Raw genomic sequence first — 20,311 nt, 5'->3', positions numbered from 1 at the left:
ATAATGAGAAGCGTACGCACACCTCTATCAAATTATATCGACTTTCTTCGGTGTTCTAGTAAATTTCGACGCGCTGTTGGGAGAGTATAAATTATCATACGGATAGGACGAGATAATCATTATAATATTATTATTTAAATGTGCATTACAAAAAAAAAAAAAAAAACAGCATCCTGCCACTTGAATTTCACAAGACCTCATGGCAATGGCGCGTACTTTCGGAGTCAACCCACCAATTATCAATTCGTTCGACCCAAATTGCAAGCAATGAAAACCGACACGCAACGTGACCCGTACATTTCCTTCGGGGGCCCAGTTCGGCAACTCGAATTATATTAGGTGATAATAATCGGGAAATCTCCGACCAAAACAAAAAAAAAAAACCGGGAAGCCGGCGATTCGTGTTCACGCGTAAAATTCGGATTACGGCTACATATCATATGGTCCCGTTGAAACCTATCACGTTGATTCGTTCGGGACACGCTAAGAGACGGTTTAAATTGAAGCTCGGGCCGAGTCGTGTGGCTTTTACTCGATTGAGCATGGGTGTCGAGTAGTACCAGTTAATGTCGAGAACCATAGGCCTCGAATGAAATACTACGGGACCGTCCCTTTGATCAATTCGTCGCTCTATGAAACCTCGATCGGGGAGGGGGGGTGGCAGATCACATGCATACAATAACTAGTGTCCCGAAAATACTCTTTGAAAATATATAATATGAAATAGCTTGATTTTCAAAATATTGATAGTATATCACACCACAAGATATGGCTAAGTATTGTCCAGAAACCGCCCATTAAGGACCAATTCCGAAAAATTGGAATTAGGAGTCGCCCGATGGTTCCATGGACCCATCCGAGAATCAGACCAAACTGGCGGTTTGGTTCTCTAGTGAGATCCATGGAACTGATCCTGAATCTCTACAAAATTGCATTCATCAATTAATATACGGTGAGCCTAATTTCTCTGTGGATATTTCCTTGCAAGGGAAAAGATGAGAATAATAAAGAAATCCGCGCGAGGGCCTTGCTCATCAAACACGAAAATGATACCGTGATTTTATGATTAATGCTTCCATTTGGATATTCGGTTCCATCTCTTGCTTATCATTTGACACGAAACGATACTACAATTTTAAGATGAATGCTCCAATTTTTTTTTTAAATTCGAGTGAGCGGTTCCGCACCTAAAATCGGGAATCAAATCGGTCCCCGTAAAAATCATCCGTTCGGTTCGATGTCGGGAGATTCCCCGATTTCTTTCTTTTGCACGACCCTACCACGAGAGTGGGGCGGTACATCAAAAAGAAACCGCAAGATCTTTTGCAAAGTTAGATGGTCTGATCAGCCATCGCGACACGCGTTTACCAAAATCAAAAATCAAATCAGAAAAAACGATAAACAAAAATTAAAAAAAGAAAAAGGGCCAGCCCCGTACGTATCATTTCAATAACGAAAAATTGCCGCGTCTTTCCGCTTTATATTTATATAAATCAACGGCCATCCCTGAATCAACGTGCGCTCGCTCCGCTCCTCCTCTCTGTCTCCTCCTCCTCCTTTCTCCGCTTCTCCGTCTCCCTCGCGCGTCTCCGTGGCGGCCGTTCTCTCTCTCTTCTTTCTCTCTCCATCTCCATGCTTCTCGCTCCGATCCCTCCCTCCCTCCCTCCCTCTCCCACCATCTTCGTCTCGTCTCTGGCTCTCGCTTCTTCTTCTTCCTCCATTCTTTGAATGCGAATCGGCAAATGACCTGAGGGGATTCCTCTCCCTGCTCTCGCTTCCCTCTCTCCCCTTCCCTCTTTCGCTCGATGTCGAGAGCCTTCTCCTAGCTCTCGATTCGTCGAGCTCCCCTCCTCCTCCTCCCCCATTCCGATTCCGTCCCCCCGCGCCCGCCTCCGCTGCCGCCGGTTCGGTTCGGTGCGGTGCGGTGCCGGTCGGCCCGCGCGCCATTGCCGGGTTTCCCGGTCGCCGGGGCTCCTCTTCGCTCTTCCTCCGGGATTCCCGCCTTCCGGATGCACGCCCGGTTCGTCATGCGTCGCGCGATTCGCTAGGCGGTGCGTTTCGTGCGGAATCGAGGTGTTCCCGATGATTCCTGGTCGTTAATCGATTCGAGGGAACCTTTTTCTTCTTTTTGTTTGGAGGCGAAATCTGGGGTTGGAATTGAAGGAGTAGAGTTTGGGATTGGAGGAAGGAGGAGGTGGGATAAAGGGAATGGATTTGGCTGCGCAGCTGAAGCGCGGGATATCGCGCCAGTTCTCGACGGGCTCCATGAAGCGGACCTTCAGCCGGCAATTCACGCGGCAGTCGTCGCTGGACCCGAGGCGGAACAACATGAGGTTCAGCTTCGGGAGGCAGTCGTCGCTCGATCCGATACGGCGGAGCCCCGACCAGGACGACGCGCTCGCGGTGCCGGAGAACCTGGACTCGACCATGCAGCTCCTGTTCATGGCGTGCCGAGGGGACGTGAGGGGGGTGGAGGACCTGCTGAACGAAGGGATCGACGTGAACAGCATCGATTTGGACGGGAGGACCGGGCTGCACATCGCGGCGTGCGAGGGGCACGTCGAAGTTGTCAAGCTTCTGCTGAGTAGGAGGGCCAACATTGATGCCCGTGACCGGTGGGGGAGTACGGTAAATTCCCCCTTCTCGAACTGTAGCTCGGCTTGTGTTTGGTGGTCTTTATTTGGTTAATTCGGTTGATGGTTTCCCGTTCCCTGTTGGCTTTTCGTTTGCTTTGTTCCCGAGTTTGGCTGTTCATGTTATTACTCGAGCGAGAATTCATCCCGTTATTCTTCATCTTTCACTTTGCCAGTCAACTGCACGTTCTTAAGTGTTATCGTTTGAAAACGGAAACTAGAGGCCAGAGCAGTGGTCCGATGTTTCACCTTCACTATATAATTTTGAGGTGAATGGAAAGATGCCATTGGGATGATGTAAAGATTGACTGAAAAGTGCCTCATTATTGCTTCAAGGGGGAGGTAAAACGCATATGGTTCTAAGCAAGATGACGTTTTTTCAACTTTGTCTGTGCATTTTTTGTACTCTATAAGGATAATATGGCTGAGGAAATTAATGGTTTGGGAAGTCTTTATGTCACAGATTTGTCTGTACAGTACAGAAATATGCCAACACGAAGCATTAACTGGGAGATGCTCTTTCTTTGCTTAATTTTGAATAAGATACTGCCTATCATAATGCTGGTTTAAATGTAGTCGAACTTTTATGTTGGGATTTATACTAATCTGTCTCCAGCTAAGTCCTAATTGAGGATGTTTTCATCTCAACAGGCAGCTGCTGATGCAAAATACTACGGAAATCTGGAAGTATACAACATTCTGAAAGCTCGTGGAGCCAAAGTCCCTGTATGATTAATCTATTATCCTATTTGATCACTGGAGGTCTCTACCACGGAAAATGCTAACATAGAGCTTTATCCTGTGTTTCCAGAAAACAAGAAGGACACCCATGACTGTTGCCAACCCTCGGGAAGTTCCAGAATATGAGCTCAATCCTTTGGAACTTCAGGTTCGGAAGGGCGACGGTGTTTCAAAGGCATGTTTCTCTTGCTCACCATAGTTGATGGGTGACCTTTAAAAGGCTCCATTCCTCAAAAACCTATGCGCATTTGATTATATTCAAAATATCAGTTATATTTGCCGAAGATACGTAAAATTGAATCATATTCTGTCGAAGTTACATAATCTTGTTACTCTCATTTTATACATTCTAAGTACTAATATTTTTCTGTCTGAAAAAATATATTCCAACATAAGGTGCAACTTAGTTGTAGCTTATGTATTAGACATTTTATTTTATCTGTATCAACTTTTGTATAACTAAATAGGCCTGTCTTATTCAAACTACATTCCCAAATTATCTTGGGTGAACCTTAAACAGCTCCATTTCTTAAAAGCCTATGAGCATTTGATTATATTCAAAATATCAGTTATATTTGCCGAAGATATGTAAAATTGTATCATATTCTGTCGAAGTTACATAATCTTGTTACTCTCATTTTATACATTCTAAGTACTAATATTTTTCTGTCTGAAAAAATATATTCCGACATAAGGTGCAACTTAGTTGTAGCTTATGTATTAGACATTTTATTTTATCTGTATCAACTTTTGTATAACTAAATAGGCCTGTATTATTCAAACTACATTCCCAAATTATCATTTCCCTATCACTATTGTTCCACAATTTTTAAAAGGAATGTTCTGCATTCCTGTTTTAGTTTAGATACCAGAGCTATCCATGATATGTAACCTAGGTAACTTCAGAAATCTTATGTATTTTACTCGGTTTGGGAAGCTTTTCAATGCAATTATATGAGTCTACTTTCTCCCACTATTATTTTGGCTGGCTCAGGTCCATTTACCTATATATACTAATCTTGCTTAGAAAATGATGTGGATGCATGCGACTAAGATTATTGGTAATCTTCCGAGTGATCTTAGGTTAGGACAAATTGAAAATAAATTTGAGATGGTGTTCTGAGTTCTGAGTGCTCACTTCTATAAATTATTGAAAATCCTATGACCTTTTTGCATACTTGAGTATTACCTTTACCAGGCTTAACCTGCTCGACATCTCTCAAGTGAATTTATGTTGGTTGAAATTTTGGTTATTCATGTACTTGTTTTTTGTTTTTCCTTTTAAACAGGGAACATATCAAGTAGCTAAATGGAATGGTACAAAGGTGGCTGTTAAGATACTGGATAGGGACAGTTACTCAGACGCGGAGACGATGTAAGTTCCTACATTGTTGTCTGCACTTTGTTATAACATAAAACTTAAATGACATGCATTTGTTCACGTTGTTTGGAATGGAATTTGCTATTTTAATGTCCTCTTATGTACTAGCAAGTACCTCATTGTCGCTTTATTTGTGCCTTTCTCCACTGTTTTACCACATTAATATCTTTCGAAGCTAATATCTGCTTATGGCCATCTGATCATTATGCCTAAAAGGGTAATTCAGATGGTTCATTTTCTCCCCCAGTTCATGGCAGTCTTTCGGGCATCTGTTTGGTGCATCATCGAATTGCATGTTAATGGGCACAACCTGGATAGGAGCAGGAAGACATTGTCTTGACCTAGCTTTGAAATCATAAAGCTTTAGTATTGAAATTGTTCATCTATCAGGAATTAAAGGAGTCATATCTAATGAAATTTATTAATAAACTAATCTCTGCTCTTCCTTCTCTTAGAACGCAAGGCCACTATTGTTAGTCCCAGCCACGGAAATCCGTTATATTAGAATAGAGAACATCTTGATTCTACGTTGCTGGACCTTTTTCACTTGATTCGTTTTTTTATGTAACCGAATTCCGTATAGTTCACAAGAGGTTTATTCACTTTTACAACTTACAGCATCATTCTCTGTGCCTAGAGGCACATTGCATTCTTAAACTTATGTTATATAATTCCATAGTGACTGGAAAACGCCTTCAATGAACTTTATATTTTTTTTATGAGCAGAAATGCTTTCAAGCACGAGTTAGAGTTACTAGAAAAAGTGAGACATCCGAATGTGGTTCAGTTTGTTGGAGCTGTCACCCAAAACATGCCCTTGATGATTGTTTTGGAGTACCATCCAAAAGTGAGTATCTCTCTCTCTAAGTGCGCGCGCGCACGCGTTCATGTTTGTTCGGGCATTTGTTCATGTGCTGGCTGTGCGTGTCTTCTTTGTATTAATTTATGTGTTTCTAATTCCTTAGTGTTCTGGAGGAGTTGGGAGGGAATGTCAGGACTTGAGTGAAAGAAAAAAATTTCTCCTGCCTAAAGTTCATAATGGAACGGCTTGCATCCATGTTCTAAGATAGGTGACAGTTGTGTAATGTTATTAAATCTGGGATACTATTAAGAGTACAAAGAGAAAACCAAAACTTGTTTTTGCTTAGGCTCTCTTGACTGGGGAGACCGCTCAAAGTGGTACTGTGGAGAGGTCCTTATCTAAAACACTGGAACTGAAAAAAATAGAAGGTTTGTAGATTTGGGTAATCCTCACGACTAGAGCAGGGAAATCAGTTATTCCATGGGTTAATGTCCGTTATGACTAGTCCTCTTTTATATCATGGGAATGGTAGACTATTGTGTCGCTCAAATGATGGATGTCCTCCTATGCAGGAAAAGGTTGTTCTCAGACGTAGATTCCTTTAATCCGTAACTTTCTTCATGTGTTTTGATCCTTTAAAAATCAGAGACTTTGAATTGGAGCCTGTTTATTAATGTCAGCAAAATCTTTTTTTTTGCTCTCTTTTTTTATCCTAGTAGTACTTGTATGGATTTCATAAATTCCCTCCTTTAATTTTTTTGAAGAGTACAAGAAAGCTATTTTGGTCAGGACGGTTCTCTTTCTTGCCTAATGGCTATAATGCATATTGTTATTGGTGTTTCAGGGTGATCTTGGAAGCTATCTTCAGAAGAAAGGGCGTCTCTCTCCATCTAAAGCTCTACGGTTTGCTCTTGATATTGCAAGGTACATGCACTAAAGCTAATAGCATCTGCATTTGAGGTTTCTGGCAATATTATAATTTTCTCTTTAATTGTAGTACATTGTATCTGATTGCCATATTCTAAACTTTTCTTTGTTGATCCCGTAATCTCAGGGGTATGAATTATCTTCACGAATGTAAACCAGATCCCATCATCCATTGTGACTTAAAGCCTAAGTAAGACAACTAAATGCTGGAGCTGATTTAATATACTATTGCAAACTGGATATCAATTATGTTTTTCCAGATCTCTTTAATATCTGAAATATTGATAAGGTGCCAGAAATATCTTGCTGGATAGTGGGGGTCAGTTAAAGATTTCTGGATTTGGTTTGATAAGTTTGGCAAGAGTATCCCCTGATCAAGCAAAACTTGCACACCCTGGGACTCAAGCTGAACTGTCGCGTAAGTTGTCAAAAGTTCTGGAAGTTAATCTTATTAGATCTCTATCTTTTTTCACTGTGCTCAGACATATAAACCTCAAATAACAATGGCAAAGTACAAATTCAGGCCTTCCTTTTTGGTCTCTGTATAATTGTTAGAAGTTTGATTGGATAAATTGAAAGAATTGACAGCTTGATACAGAAAACAAATATTGTTTCATTGATGTAGCTGCTACTAAATTTTGTGCTGAAATATCTAGCATCCTCATGGCAATACAATTTTGGTTGTCAATGAGCTTTTGCATGAATAGTCAAAATTTAGTCCAAAGAACGAAATATCTTTGGTAGGAGTCCCTAAGCACAAAATCATTTTACATCCATGTGAACACTAGATAGGAAAGATATCCTTCTCGCTAAACAAGCTACAAATTTCACTTATAGGATCCAAGATAGATAAACTCCTGGAAATTCTCAGTTTTCAACATCTTTCCCCAAAACGCAGTCCTTTCGCGGATGGCAGAAATTTAGTCCTCTTGTGATTATATTACCATTCTACATACCAAGTTCTCCTTTCAATAGAATTGGCATCATCTAATTTTAAGCAATCAGATTAATTATTCCGATGCAACTCTTCATCAAGCTTTACTCATGGTATCCATCCTATGCAGGTTTATATGTGGCACCTGAGGTTTATAATGATGAAATATTTGATAGAAGTGTGGATGCCTTTTCCTTTGGTCTCATTCTTTATGAGGTAATGGACTTTTATTCAGGATAAAATCAAACACATCCATGTGTTCAGTGTCTTCGATTCAGTTTAACATGTCCAAGAGCCCTGTTACAATTCTTGCCAAAATTGACACTGTTGGTTTGCCAGACAAACTTGTTTTCACCTCTGTTACTCAAGCATGATATTTGTTTGATTTAGTGAGTTAATTATGTGTGCATATGGTGCTTGACATTTGCTTCAGATTTATATGATGATGAATATCGGTCACCACCACTGAAATGTTAACCACCTGCTTTCACATTGGCATAGATGATTGAAGGGGTTCAGCCTTTCTCTCCCAGTTCTCCAGAAGAGGCAGCCAAAATGATATGTTTGGAAGGAAAACGACCGCCTTTCAAGATCAAAGCTAAATACTACCCTCCTGAGTTGAAAGAGTAAGTACATTACAAAATGAGGCTGACATATTTTTGCTGTCGGATTGTACTGCCTTTCTTTTTCCTTTTGACCTCGCTTACTCTTGATTTAGTGAAAGGGCTGTAACTATGACTGCTACTTTTCGTTGTAAGGAATGATGATCGATCTGTGATGACTGATAATCATGACCTTTTCTTCCCTAGAGCACAGATGATTTCTTGATGGTCGCTAACTCTCAAGCATGCTGTTGCATGGGCATATCTTGGAAATGTGCAGGTTGATAGAGGAATGCTGGGATCCAAAATCTGTCATGAGGCCAACTTTTTCTGAAATTATTGTACGTTTGGACAAGATAGTTGCAAATTGTTCCAAGCAGGGCTGGTGGAAGGATACGTTCAAGCTTCCTTGGTATGCTTCGCGTCCTTTTTATCTTCAATTACTAAGATTTTATTTGTCTAAATGGCATGATGGGTAGAGAGGGCGACAGCGGTATTGATGTGTCTGGAAATGAAGAAGGTAAGAACATGTGACGCGTGATAAAAGTACATGTAGTGAGTATAACAACAGATGACAGCCACTCATTCGATTGCAACTAAGTAGTTGCGACCGTTGCAACTGGGCGACAGCCAAGTATTTTGTTTTGAAAGATACAGGTAAACAAGCCGCGACGGTGCCCGACTCCTATGTTTGGCAGGATCAGTCGCAGGAATTTACCCAAAAACTTATTGAGAATACCAACAAGTGAAAAAATTTATTATAAGGCAAGCTGGCACGAGACCATCGTTGCATCGGAACACGACATGACTGCCATCATTTGTTCTGGAGAGATCAGGCTTCTATTGCACAAAATACTTCAATCAAAGTTAAATCATATTCTTTGAACTATATGTAGGAAATGAGAGGAAGCACTCTATGCTACTGGATAAGGAAGCAAACAATGCTCGAGTCATTTTCGCGTTCAGTTGTGGGGCTACCCCGTTGGAAATATGTAATAATGTCTATGTAAGAGACCTCTGGGTGAAAATGTAATAAGCTTTAGTTTTTGTTCTTCTATTTTCAGCTCCATTATTATGTGTATGTATAATATGTGAAAGATTTTTATGATAGTTCAGTAGTTTCCATACTAGTATATCACACGAGGCGAAAGTTACCGAGACATCCAACAATTATGGGATCGAACACGATTAGATAAAATGTAGATCCTTGATTAAGTCCAGGCGCAATGACATTGCAAGCTGCTTGAATTTTGGTCCCTTGTATAATCGCATACTCTAACATTTTTTTATTTGAAATAAGGATGAATGTGAGGCCTCTGTTAAAATTGTAGATGGAAAATACCAATTTGGGCACTATTGCCGTTAGATGGCATTGATTATCCATATCGGCATCTAATGTTATCTTTTGAGATAATGCCATATTAAGCAAAGACATATTAAATGGCTAAAATTGTTCAAGTTGGCACTGTCTCTCTTCTCATCACCCAACACTCGAAGGGGCGCAAACTTTTGCTCTGCAATTGAACCACGCTACCAATTCATATCGTCAAGTGTCCTCAATATCAATCAATCGGCATATGCCAAATGTTGTTCGAGAATCAAAACAGTAACAACCACAGACGTTCCGCATCAACAAGCGAGGTCCTCCGTCGAGTCGTCGCGCGGGGGCACACGAGATTTTTTGCCTGGACCGGATCTAAGGATCGTTCGTAATCTCTGCCGTTGAAACTTTCGTGGGGAATTCGTCTGGGACCCACGTGGTGAAAAGGATAATTTCCCCTTTCCAGCACGTGGCGCAATCACAGCACTTGAAAAATGAATCCCACACGTGGACGTACCGTCGAGCGTCAAAGCGGTCAACGATCTCCGTGGGACCCGCCGGCCCGGGCTCCTTTGACCCTCCTCAGTCTTTGACCGATCTAACCGCATCGGACGGTTCCCGTAGCTCCGTTTTCGTGGACGTCCGCCGCACCGTATAATAACTCTCCTAATCCCTCCTTTAAACCTCTCTCTCTCTGTCTCTCCCGTTTCTCCTCCCGCAAGTTTCGACAGAGACCTAGCTCTCGCTCGCTCTCTTTCTCGCTCGCGGTCACTCCCGCTGGCGACCAAATTGATTCCGGTGAGTGTGTTTCATCGCCTTCCACATCTCTCTCTCTATTTCGACAGCTTAGCTCTTGTGATCGATGGAAATGGCGGCGCCTTTGATCCCGTACTTGGAATTCGCGCGATGGGCCGTCGTTCTTCGTTACGTCCGCTTGGTTTTGGTCGTGGCCCGATCGCCTCGATAGCGTGTGGTGCTGGTCGGCAAGCTCGAGCTGTTAATTTCGACGTGCCGTATCAACGAGGTCGTCTTCGTTCGCTTGGGGGGGGGCGGCTGCTGCGGCGGCGGCGGCGGATCGTTTTTCTTTTTCCTTTTTTGTGTTTGTGTTTTTTACATGTTTTGGAAAGGATTTTGACAAGGTTGATTTGGTTTATATGTACGTGTTCGTCGGGGGAGGATTCATCGGTTTTCGTTTCTATCGAAAGTTGTTGTTTTTGTTCTCGGATTCATCGTGTTTTTTTTGGTGTTAAAAAAAAAAAATGCACTGGACTTCAAATTTTACGCGAGTTCGTTCTGAGAATTCCCTTTTTGGGCTGCGGCACTCTTCCGGTCTGTGGGTTTTGCTATGTGTGAGATATATATATACAGTTGAGGTGTCTACATGTGGTCATACTACAGTGTACTACTTCCATGGTTCTTGTTATTCCTGATTGCGGTGTCCTGAATTGACAAGGCCCTCCTTCTAATTGTTCCCTCCGTGGTTGTTGTTCTCAGCGTGGTTCTATGAAAAGTAACCCTTTTGAGATATACTGGGCGCTTGGTGAGAAATTGGATGTACTTCTCTTCTTGAGGAGACCTTCCTGTGAGGATGGCATCTAGAGCACTTGTCAGGAGGAAGAGCGTCATCTCGGATTACTTGCATTCCTCAGTTCGCTCGGTTCAATATCTCCAATGTCTTGGGCATGAGCATGCTCCTCTCTACAGAGATCTGCATGGTTACAGCAACATTGCTGAACTTCCATCTGCAGATGTAGACAGAAAAAGTAATAGCACGGCTCTCTTGATTGCAAAAGAGAAACTGCTTAGCAATCAAGGATTTGGACATTTTGGGGGGATATGTGGAAATGCTGGGTATGTTCGAGGAAATGTACGACAAGAACTCATGCATCCCTTGGGTCTGAGGTGGATGTTGCACTCCACTTGCCATGCTTCCACTGCTGCTGCGAAGCAGCAGGAGCTGGGTAGTGACGATGAAGGCAATGAAGATTTAGTTGCTAAAAGGAGGAAGGAAGCATCTGCAGAAGATTGTGATGAAGCTGTTGCTGATCTAAGTTCTGCCAAAGCAAAAGCAAAAGCTAAAAAGTTGCAAGAGTCACAAAGAGCAGCCCAGTCCATCCTGCAAAGGGTATGGGCCAGTCTCCTGGGGATCGGTCCTGCTTTGAGAGCCGTGGCTTCCATGAGCAGGTTAGCATCTGTTTCCTAGTTTTTGAAATAGTTTGGTCCGTAGACAGAATTTCTTACTCACATCTTCTTGCTGTATTTGTGATTTCTCCGGCAGAGAGGATTGGGCCAAGAAACTTTTGCATTGGAAAGCAGAATTTGTGTCGACATTGCAACATTACTGGTTGGGGACGAAGTTATTGTGGGCAGATGTGAGGATTAGTTCTAGATTGCTTTTAAAACTTGCAGATGGTAAGAGTCTATCAAGAAGGGAGAGGCAGCAGCTAACCCGTACAACAGCCGATATTTTTAGGCTAGTTCCTTTTGCGGTGTTCATAATCGTTCCATTCATGGAATTTTTGCTGCCGGTATTTCTCAAGTTGTTCCCCAATATGTTGCCCTCAACATTTCAAGACAAGATGAAAGAGCAGGTATATATAAAGCAGTCCGTCCTACATAATGCTTTGACCCTTTTCATGTTCTATTCATCTGTATTTCTCTGTTCAAACTTTGGTATTAAGGTTCCTCGAGGAGTCGGCTTCATATAATATGAACTTCTGTCGGTGAAATAGAACCTGTTAAAGGCTGACTTATTTTCCCAATTTCAAAATTCCACTTCTGTTTGGGAACCTAAATGGGTATTCCTGCATAATGTGGAACCTTCCAATGCATGTACCTCTTGCGTCTTCTATTGCTACTATGTCCATCAATTTTCTTTGCTAGAAAGGAGTTTTCCCTGTTTGAAAATATCATACGCTGCTTTACGCTGTGCTTCTTGTTTCCCTGCTCATCTAAATTCGTGTTAAGATGATTGATGTGAATGATAATGTATAAAATTGCTATATTGCGGGAATATGCTGTCAAATAGTCTTTGCATATAAATAGAGAATGCCTGCTGCATATATTGCCCATGTTTCTTACACTTTATTGAGTTTTAGTAGGTTGCCTATGGACATGATGATTTTGACACAGTTATGGTGCACTCATTCATATTTAGTTTGGATATTGTTGATTTGAAATAGATTTCATTTTTTCATTGAAACTCATTCATGTGCAGGAAGCACTAAAACGGAGGTTAAATGCGAGAATTGAATATGCCAAGTTTCTGCAAGACACAGTCAAAGAAATGGCTAAAGAAGTTCAAAACTCAAGAAGTGGTGAATTAAAGCAAACTGCGGAAGATCTTGATGAGTTTCTCAATCGGGTAGGGTTGAGTTACAAATTCTCAAGCCTTTGTTCATGTTATTGGCCTCTGATTTTAATATCTGACCATTATATGTTGATACTCAGGTCAGAACAGGTTCCCAAGTGAATAATGAAGAAATTTTGAGTTTTGCCAAGTTATTCAATGATGAGCTTACTCTAGATAATATCAGTAGGTAGGCCTTTCTTAGAGTTGATCTCTTGCTCCTTTATTTCTGAACTCTTTGCTTGGATTAGCTCTGATGCCATTTTTTTTTTCTGTCGGTTCATCTCACTTCTTTCAGACCTAGACTAGTAAACATGTGCAAATATATGGGAATCAGCCCATTTGGAACAGATGCATATTTACGCTACATGCTTCGTAAGCGGCTTCGGAGGTCAGGAATATTGTCCCTAAATTAAATTTCTTCCATGTTTTAATGTGGTGGTATTTTAGACTTTTGGAGTATCCTCTTGGGAGTCTTGTAGGGATAATCAGTTATACATTCTTCATTTTGCTATAGTGGAAAAGTTCATTCTCATATTCTAGTTTTGTTGGAAATGCTAGAAATAGTCTTTATGCGTACATTATTTCTCTTGATGGTGCTTTTGTTGCTCAATGAACTAGTTGACTGATGTTTTTTATATGCGTCTTGTGCAATCTACACGCTTTTCTTTATGTAAATCTTTCAAATACTCTAATTGTCATACTAATTTCTTTTTCTAACCTATTGCCGATGGGTTCCTTTAGTCTTAACGTCTTCAGCAAATTAGGGACTAAACTAGCTATTGTGAGGACAGAGTTAATTAATTGGGACTTCTCCCCTGTTAGTTCCTCCTTGAGCTTTGTACAAATAGTAAACTGCTTCACGTTTGTATGGAGCTAGATTTTTTCTTTTCAAATTGAATTTAATTGTGGCTTGATTGGTGGAAATGATGGAGACTTGGATGGCATAGATCACTTTTTCCTTATTTGAGTGATGATCCAATGCAATAGGCAACTGAATAGTACAGCTAGTCTGTGTCGTGAATATTGATGAAATGCGGCAAACTACAGTTTTCTGTCACTCAGTATCTTCTTTAACTTAAGCTTCAACAGTCTGTTTAACTAGGTCTCTTTTAACAAGTAATCAATTTATTTGAAGCCCCACAATGGATAATTATCTTCTCTTTGAACTTGACAAGAAATGGCTCAGATACTCAGTCAGGTTGAATAATATGCGTCCTAGCAAAGAAGCAGGGCCATTCTCCTCTTCATCGGCCAGCTAAACTATTTTTCTATCGTTTTTGGTTTATATTTAGCCCAGAAACTTCAAGCTCACTAGCAAACATACTGCTTCGAACACTTCTTCTGTTTAAATGCTACCGATTTGATCAAAATGTTTTACTAGTGCAGAGCCTGTGACATAGATCGAGTAAATGTATTTAGGACTCATGATGGCACATTTAATTAAGCAAAGTCCTATGTGTAATGGTTGCTGCACATCTTGCTTTATCAACTTTGGACAGGATCCTTCTCATTTCAGACTTTTTCTTGAATATCTCTACTGATCTTCATTAATTGATTTTTGTTTGTCAAAACCGATTGGAATCCGGAACAGCATATTTCTTCATCTATAAACTTAAATGTTCTTGAAACAATTCAGATCAATCTTACTTTATTCTCGTTTACTTTGAGAATGTTATGCCATGTGAGTCTCCTAAATCAAATTATTTATGCTCCGTTCTTTTGTCTGGTGATAAGAACTGCTCTTTGTGCGCAAATTAGAAATGGCGATTATTTTTTTTATGGCTGAACCTCACATTTCTTCTGGTATGACTCCAGCATTAAAGAAGATGATCAACTAATTCAAGCTGAGGGGTTGGAGTCCCTCTCGGAGGAGGAGCTTCGCGAAGATTGTAGGGAAAGAGGCATGCTTGGATTACGTTCTGTTGAAGAAATGCGCCAACAGGTTCTTTTTCTCCCCTTAATCTATTGTTCTCTTGAGGAAGACGGCCTTCCCCTCTTACCTATGCATGCATAGGTTTTATCTTGTGTGGTCGTCAACCTATATTCTTTATGAAAAATAGGTTTTATCTCTCTCTCTCTCTCTCTCTCTCTACATCCATAAGTTAATATTTTACAGAAATATAGAAAGTCGTTTCCTTTATTGAGTTTGGTGACCCATAATTGAATTGTCTGATATGTCAGAAGTTAGGGCAACTGCACTCAATTGGTCACTTGCTATTTTAGTATATTAAGCATCTCTATGCAAGATGGAGTTTTTGTTAGTGCTTCTGTTATCTCGCCTCATCCTTTTAACTGCGGGGTTATGAGTGGAGAAAAATTGGTTACTTTTTTTTGCCTTTTTGGAGGTGTCTATTCCTCGTCTCCTAGAATCTCCTTCTTCCTGGAATAGCTTTAGAATCACGATTTCCTGATCAGAGTGGGTCATAGATGGCGCCTTGCCTGTGACTACTGGAAAAAATATAATGTTTCTAGTAACGTCGATTAAGTTCAGTCAAATAGCAGTGTAGTTTTTTCGATGGTTTAAGAGTTGTCCTTTCTGCAGCTTCGTGATTGGTTGGACTTGTCTCTGAATCACTCTGTACCATCCTCTCTTTTGATCCTTTCCAGGTAAAAGCTTGCTCTGGCTGTATTTTAACTTGTCCCCTAATTGGTTGAGTGGTGCTTAAACAATATCACTACTTAATCAGATTGCTTTGTTGATCCTTTAATTCCTCTTCACCTTTGATGCAATATGTTCAGCTATATTTGTGGGATCCCATATGCAGGGCCTTTGTTGTATCTGGACGGCTCAAACTAGAGGAAGTTGTTGGAGCCACACTTTCTTCTCTTCCAGATGAAGTTGTGGATACTGTTGGTGTTACCTCATTACCTTCTGAAGATTCTGTGTCTGAAAGGAGAAGGAAATTGGAGTACCTAGCAATGCAAGAAGAACTGATAAAGGTTTTCCTCTTTTCCTTTGTTTTTCTATGCTTTGTGATACAGCAACTCGAAGAACTTTTTGCTGTAGTTCACCTTGCTGATAATTAGTATTATTGTCATTATTTTTTTCCATCATTGTACTTAGGAAAAATCTAATACTAGACCGCCATCTTTTAATAAATATTTCACTATACGCAATCGTCATGTATTTGTAATTGTAAGGTAATCAATAAAAATTTCAGCAGTGGAATGGAAGAGGTCCACTTATTTAATTCTGCAATTAAGGCCCTGAGTTTAAGCCTTGCCTTTTGTATTTCATTTAGGGTGTGTTTGTTTGAGTGAAAGAATTTTCCGTGAAATAATTTTTTGGACTTTCACGTGTTTGGTTTGCTGAAAATGATTGGTCAACGGAAAATCAATTAGGGTCAAAGAAAATATGCATGCTTAAAGTTAGGAAAATGAATTCCCCAACTTGAAAAGGGAAAAACATTTTCCTGAAATTTCCTTGAAAGCATTTTCCTTTGTCATGAAATTTTTCCCGAAGCAAATGCACCCTTAGTTTATCTGCCGCAGTTTTCTATTGTCCTGCAGCTTGTCATGAATTTAGATGTTATAACTTCTATTCTGCAGGAGGAGGAAGAGAGAGAAGAAGAAGAGCAAACTAAGAGTAAGGAGTCTGGAGTTGGTAGGGTAGATGTGGCTTTAGAGGAGATGAATCTGCCAACAGCAGAGGAAGCACAGAAACAAGCTATAGCAAGAACATTAGAGAAGCACGAGCACCTCTGTGAAATAAGTCAGGCTTTGGCTGTTTTAGCTTCAGCATCTGTAAGGATCAGAGCCTGAAATGCTGTGATTTGTGTTCTAAACCAATTGTTATAGACAGTCTTCCTCTCAGTTCATGACAAGAATTGGTTTTCTGTCTTCTGTCAACTCTTGCAGTCAGTGAGTAGGGAGCGTGAGGAGTTCTTGCAGCTCGTCAATAAAGAGGTATGGCTTGATTTTACCTCCGGGAAAACTGCATCTTTTATACTCTTTTTGCTACATTGACAGACTTCATAGGATGATGTGTTATATATCTGTACTGCGGGGTAGATCTTTTGTCACCAGAATTTGCATGAAAGTTGCCCATATTTTTGTCTTTGAGAAGAGTGTAGTTTTGTTTTTTTGTACACATGCTCAACCTTCTTTTAGGTTTTCTTAAGATGCTTATCAGTCGGTTCCATAATTTCTCCTGTTTTGCACTGCCCCTTACTTTTTACTTGGAGATTTCTGCGCCAAGAATATTAGACTACCATGTTGCTTTCAGTGGTTTATAATACGTGGTCAGTAGTTATCTGAGCACTCATGATGTAGCAATAAGAAATTTTCTTGGTGGTGTTGTTTTGATTTTGATGCATTACTCAGGTAGATCCTTGAGGATTTGCTTGCTATATTTCTAAAGTCAAGTAGAGGATCCAGCTGGTCTATCATTACAATGTTGCATGAATTTCTTCATATGTTCAGATAGGGCTCTATAATAGCATTGTGGACAAAGAGGAGACAGATGGTGAGAAAGATGCTATGAGGGTGTATAAGGCTGCACGAGAGGAAAATGATCAGATGGATGAAGTCGCTGAACAGGATGCAGTTTCATCTGCACTAATAGACAGGGTAAAAATTAATACCCCCAAAAATGGCTACTTGAGTGGAATTGCCATACACCTGTCATGTGGTACATGATTTTCTTGTAACCATTGTCATACTTTCAGGTTGATGCTATGCTTCAGAATCTAGAGAAGGAAATTGACACTGTTGATGCTGTAATTGGTGACCGTTGGCGACTACTTGATAGGTTTGTAATGTTCTGAACATGCTTACACCACTTTAATTGCTCCATAACTTATAAGATATAGGAATTTTGTGCCTTAGATGGGTTTTTGGATCTTATATACTAACATCTCTAAATTAAACTATTGTCAAGTGCTCTAATTGGCCTTATATCATAGAAGGAGAGAAGGCAAATCTAGTTTAAAAAAAAATTGGAGCAAAATTTCATCTTAGAAAGATGGGTACTCATTTGACCTGACCAAGTGCCAAAACAACAAATGGTAGGACATTTGTGCAAACTTTAGTCTGACAAAATTTGAAGTCAGATTGAAAATTGAGGTATTTCATTTTAATTGTATGATAATGATAGAATATACTGCCGTTGTGCAGTGAAAGGAACTCACAGGCGTTAAAACAAGCCCTGAAGAGATCTAGTTTTGAAAAGTTTTATTGAAATCTGCAAAAGGAAAATGAGCTTTTAATTAGATATGAGAAGATCACGGGAAGAGAGTACAAAGAGATCACATCTATGGAGGAGCAAAGGCTTGGGTTACCTGATTGAGCAACTTAAGGGAAATGACTACATGTGATCCCTACTTTTTAACTTTTAGTATAGAGTGAAAGGAATAGAAGAGTGCTTGAGGTTGTAGAGAGTGTTCTTGTAAATGTGACGGATGGACTCTTAGTTCTTTAACACTAACTTTTCTTAAACCATGATTATAAGAACATGGTATGTTAGATATAATGGACAATTTGCCTCATGCATGAGTTTTGTCGAGAGTCTGCATCCCTTTGGTACCAACAACAACAACAATAACCGAGTCTTTTCCCAATAAGTGGAGTGGGAATCCCAGTAGTGCCTCTTGAATGGAGTCTGGCTTAATCATATAAAAAAGAACAGCATTGATATTGCATTTAATAGTTTAATAATAAGGGTCTCTTTGTTACAGCTTTTTAAGTCATCTCACTATCTCATTAAATTTTTGAAAACAGAATAGTGCCTTTATATTGAAAAACTGTGAAAATATATTAACTGTATGATACACGTCACTATTGGTATGTTTTGAAGAGTGTAAGTTGATACATTAGATGTTTTCACTACTGTATGTCACACACTGACACGTTCAAGGTGCCACTCGTGCAGGGATCATGATGGGAAGGTGACACCTGAGGAAGTTGCTGCTGCTGCTTTGTATTTGAAAAATACTCTGGACAAGGAGGGTATACAAGAACTAATCAGCAATCTATCTAAAGATAGAGGTAAGCTACTAGATCTAGATTTCTCTTGCGACATGTTTTTTTTTTCAACTTTAGAAAGAACAAGGCACAACTCTTGAGACGGTTGGAAATTATTTTAGTAACATCTTGACAATTGATCTGTGAAAGGTTTCCTTAGAGTTTACTAAAAGAAACTTGTGTGTATTGTATGCTTAGAGTATGCAATTCTAGTCAGATTCCTTTTTGCTATGGCTTAGCTCGCAGTTTTCCATTGGGCATTGATAGGGCAATGGTGTTGAAGAAAGAGGTTGACCAAACATCAATTGAAATGTTAAACTTTGGTCTTTTCACTTTGAAATGAAGTTCAAGAAGCCGGTTAAATTTTTATTTGATATCGTGTGAATAATGGCATGTGTATCACTATCTTATCCTAGATGGGAAGATTCTCGTGGAAGACATTGTCAGATTGGGCAGTCGGACAGATGATACTAATGCTGCTGAAGACTGTACAAGGTGATGTCCGAAACTCACTGTTGGCCGCTCCGCGATCTTCTGGTCTTTTAGAGCGGGTTGGTTGACTTATAAATGTCAGGTCCGTTGATCTTTGGATTAATTTCTACACAAGCTTCAGTCTTAGTCGATAGTGTAATATTCTTTTTGCCTGTTGATTTAACCTTCCTGGGCGTTGTTTTTGCTATGATGCCCATTACGTGAGCTTTACTTCATATGTGTAGAGGTAAATTTTAGCTCGAGTCATTGGAAGGAGGCTGTATATTTGGTCATGTCAACGGTGATACTGATCTTAAAATTGTATGTAAACAAAGAAAATAATCGGAGCTCTTTTGCATCAATAATTACTAAACAAAAATTTGTTTAGATAGAAGACTCCTTTCTCTCTCAATTCTGATTATTAAGAAGATGATCTTTCTTTTGTTTCTTCTGTTTCTTCGGATGCATGATCTATCTCTTTGATGGTAGCTGATAATATATGCTCCCAACACAGGTCATGTCCAGAAAATGACACATTGTTGAATGGTTCTACCTTGATTGAATTAATCATAGGAGCAACTCTTGAACTAACGGAGAACTTTTGGGAAATAAGTTGAATTTGGTAAATATAAGACTACTCAAATAATCCATTTGGTGGAAGAATGTCCAAAAATCTTAAGCATATTGCACACTGGCGAGTTTAGTTTTAGACTTTTTAATTTGGCCAATTCATCCTAAGCCTTTTGATGGTTTTTCGACGTAGTCACTTCGGTCAATTTTAGCTGAGTTAACATCTCTTTCTTAAAAATAATGTGTTAAGAACGAATGTTTGGACAAATCCACTTACACAAACGTCAATCGGCTTATCTACACTTTGTTTTTCTATAATTACCAAAACATGCAGGAATTGAACTAAGGTCATGTGTGTGAACGGTTATAATCGGGGGGGGAAGAATTAATATCAATTAATATCATCAGATTAAATAAATCAATGAATCATATTGAATCTAAAACCACTAGTATACTTTGGTCGGTCATGTCTATTCGATTTAAAGCGAGTTTAGCTTGCAACATTACTTTTGTATTGATTACCGATCATGTCAACAGGGTAGATAAGGCTATAGACATGGACAAAAACAATAAGTGATAATATAGCGTGTGGAAATAATGTTTATTTGTGTCAAAT

General features: G+C 39.8%; 2 protein-coding genes across 2 annotated transcripts; both read left to right on the top strand.

The window, feature by feature from the left end:
- The first annotated feature begins 2,122 nt into the window (after window positions 1-2,122).
- LOC115689726 (integrin-linked protein kinase 1-like) lies at window positions 2,123-9,153 on the top strand. Its single transcript, XM_030615869.2, has 12 exons — window positions 2,123-2,628; window positions 3,285-3,359; window positions 3,445-3,549; window positions 4,664-4,749; window positions 5,482-5,602; window positions 6,402-6,481; window positions 6,612-6,674; window positions 6,781-6,902; window positions 7,549-7,634; window positions 7,920-8,044; window positions 8,301-8,432; window positions 8,917-9,153. Exons 1-12 carry the CDS (start codon window positions 2,209-2,211, stop codon window positions 8,921-8,923), a joined length of 1,422 nt encoding a protein of 473 aa, XP_030471729.1. The 5' UTR covers window positions 2,123-2,208; the 3' UTR covers window positions 8,924-9,153.
- Window positions 9,154-10,024: 871 nt separating this feature from the next.
- Window positions 10,025-19,519, top strand: LOC130139454 (uncharacterized). Its single transcript, XM_056316422.1, has 15 exons — window positions 10,025-10,139; window positions 10,836-11,525; window positions 11,620-11,932; window positions 12,559-12,705; window positions 12,792-12,880; window positions 12,989-13,081; window positions 14,509-14,635; window positions 15,236-15,300; window positions 15,459-15,633; window positions 16,243-16,437; window positions 16,552-16,599; window positions 17,116-17,262; window positions 17,361-17,443; window positions 18,563-18,678; window positions 19,071-19,519. The coding sequence occupies exons 2-15, from the start codon at window positions 10,930-10,932 to the stop codon at window positions 19,151-19,153; spliced, it is 2,277 nt and encodes a 758-aa protein (XP_056172397.1). The 5' UTR covers window positions 10,025-10,139; window positions 10,836-10,929; the 3' UTR covers window positions 19,154-19,519.
- Window positions 19,520-20,311: the final 792 nt, after the last annotated feature.

Source organism: Syzygium oleosum, unplaced genomic scaffold (genome assembly GCF_021117445.2).
Source record: "Syzygium oleosum isolate NSW1041296 unplaced genomic scaffold, Sole_v2.1 Sole_v2.12, whole genome shotgun sequence".
Lineage (NCBI taxonomy): Eukaryota > Viridiplantae > Streptophyta > Magnoliopsida > Myrtales > Myrtaceae > Syzygium > Syzygium oleosum.
This window is presented reverse-complemented; position numbering and strand designations above follow the sequence as displayed.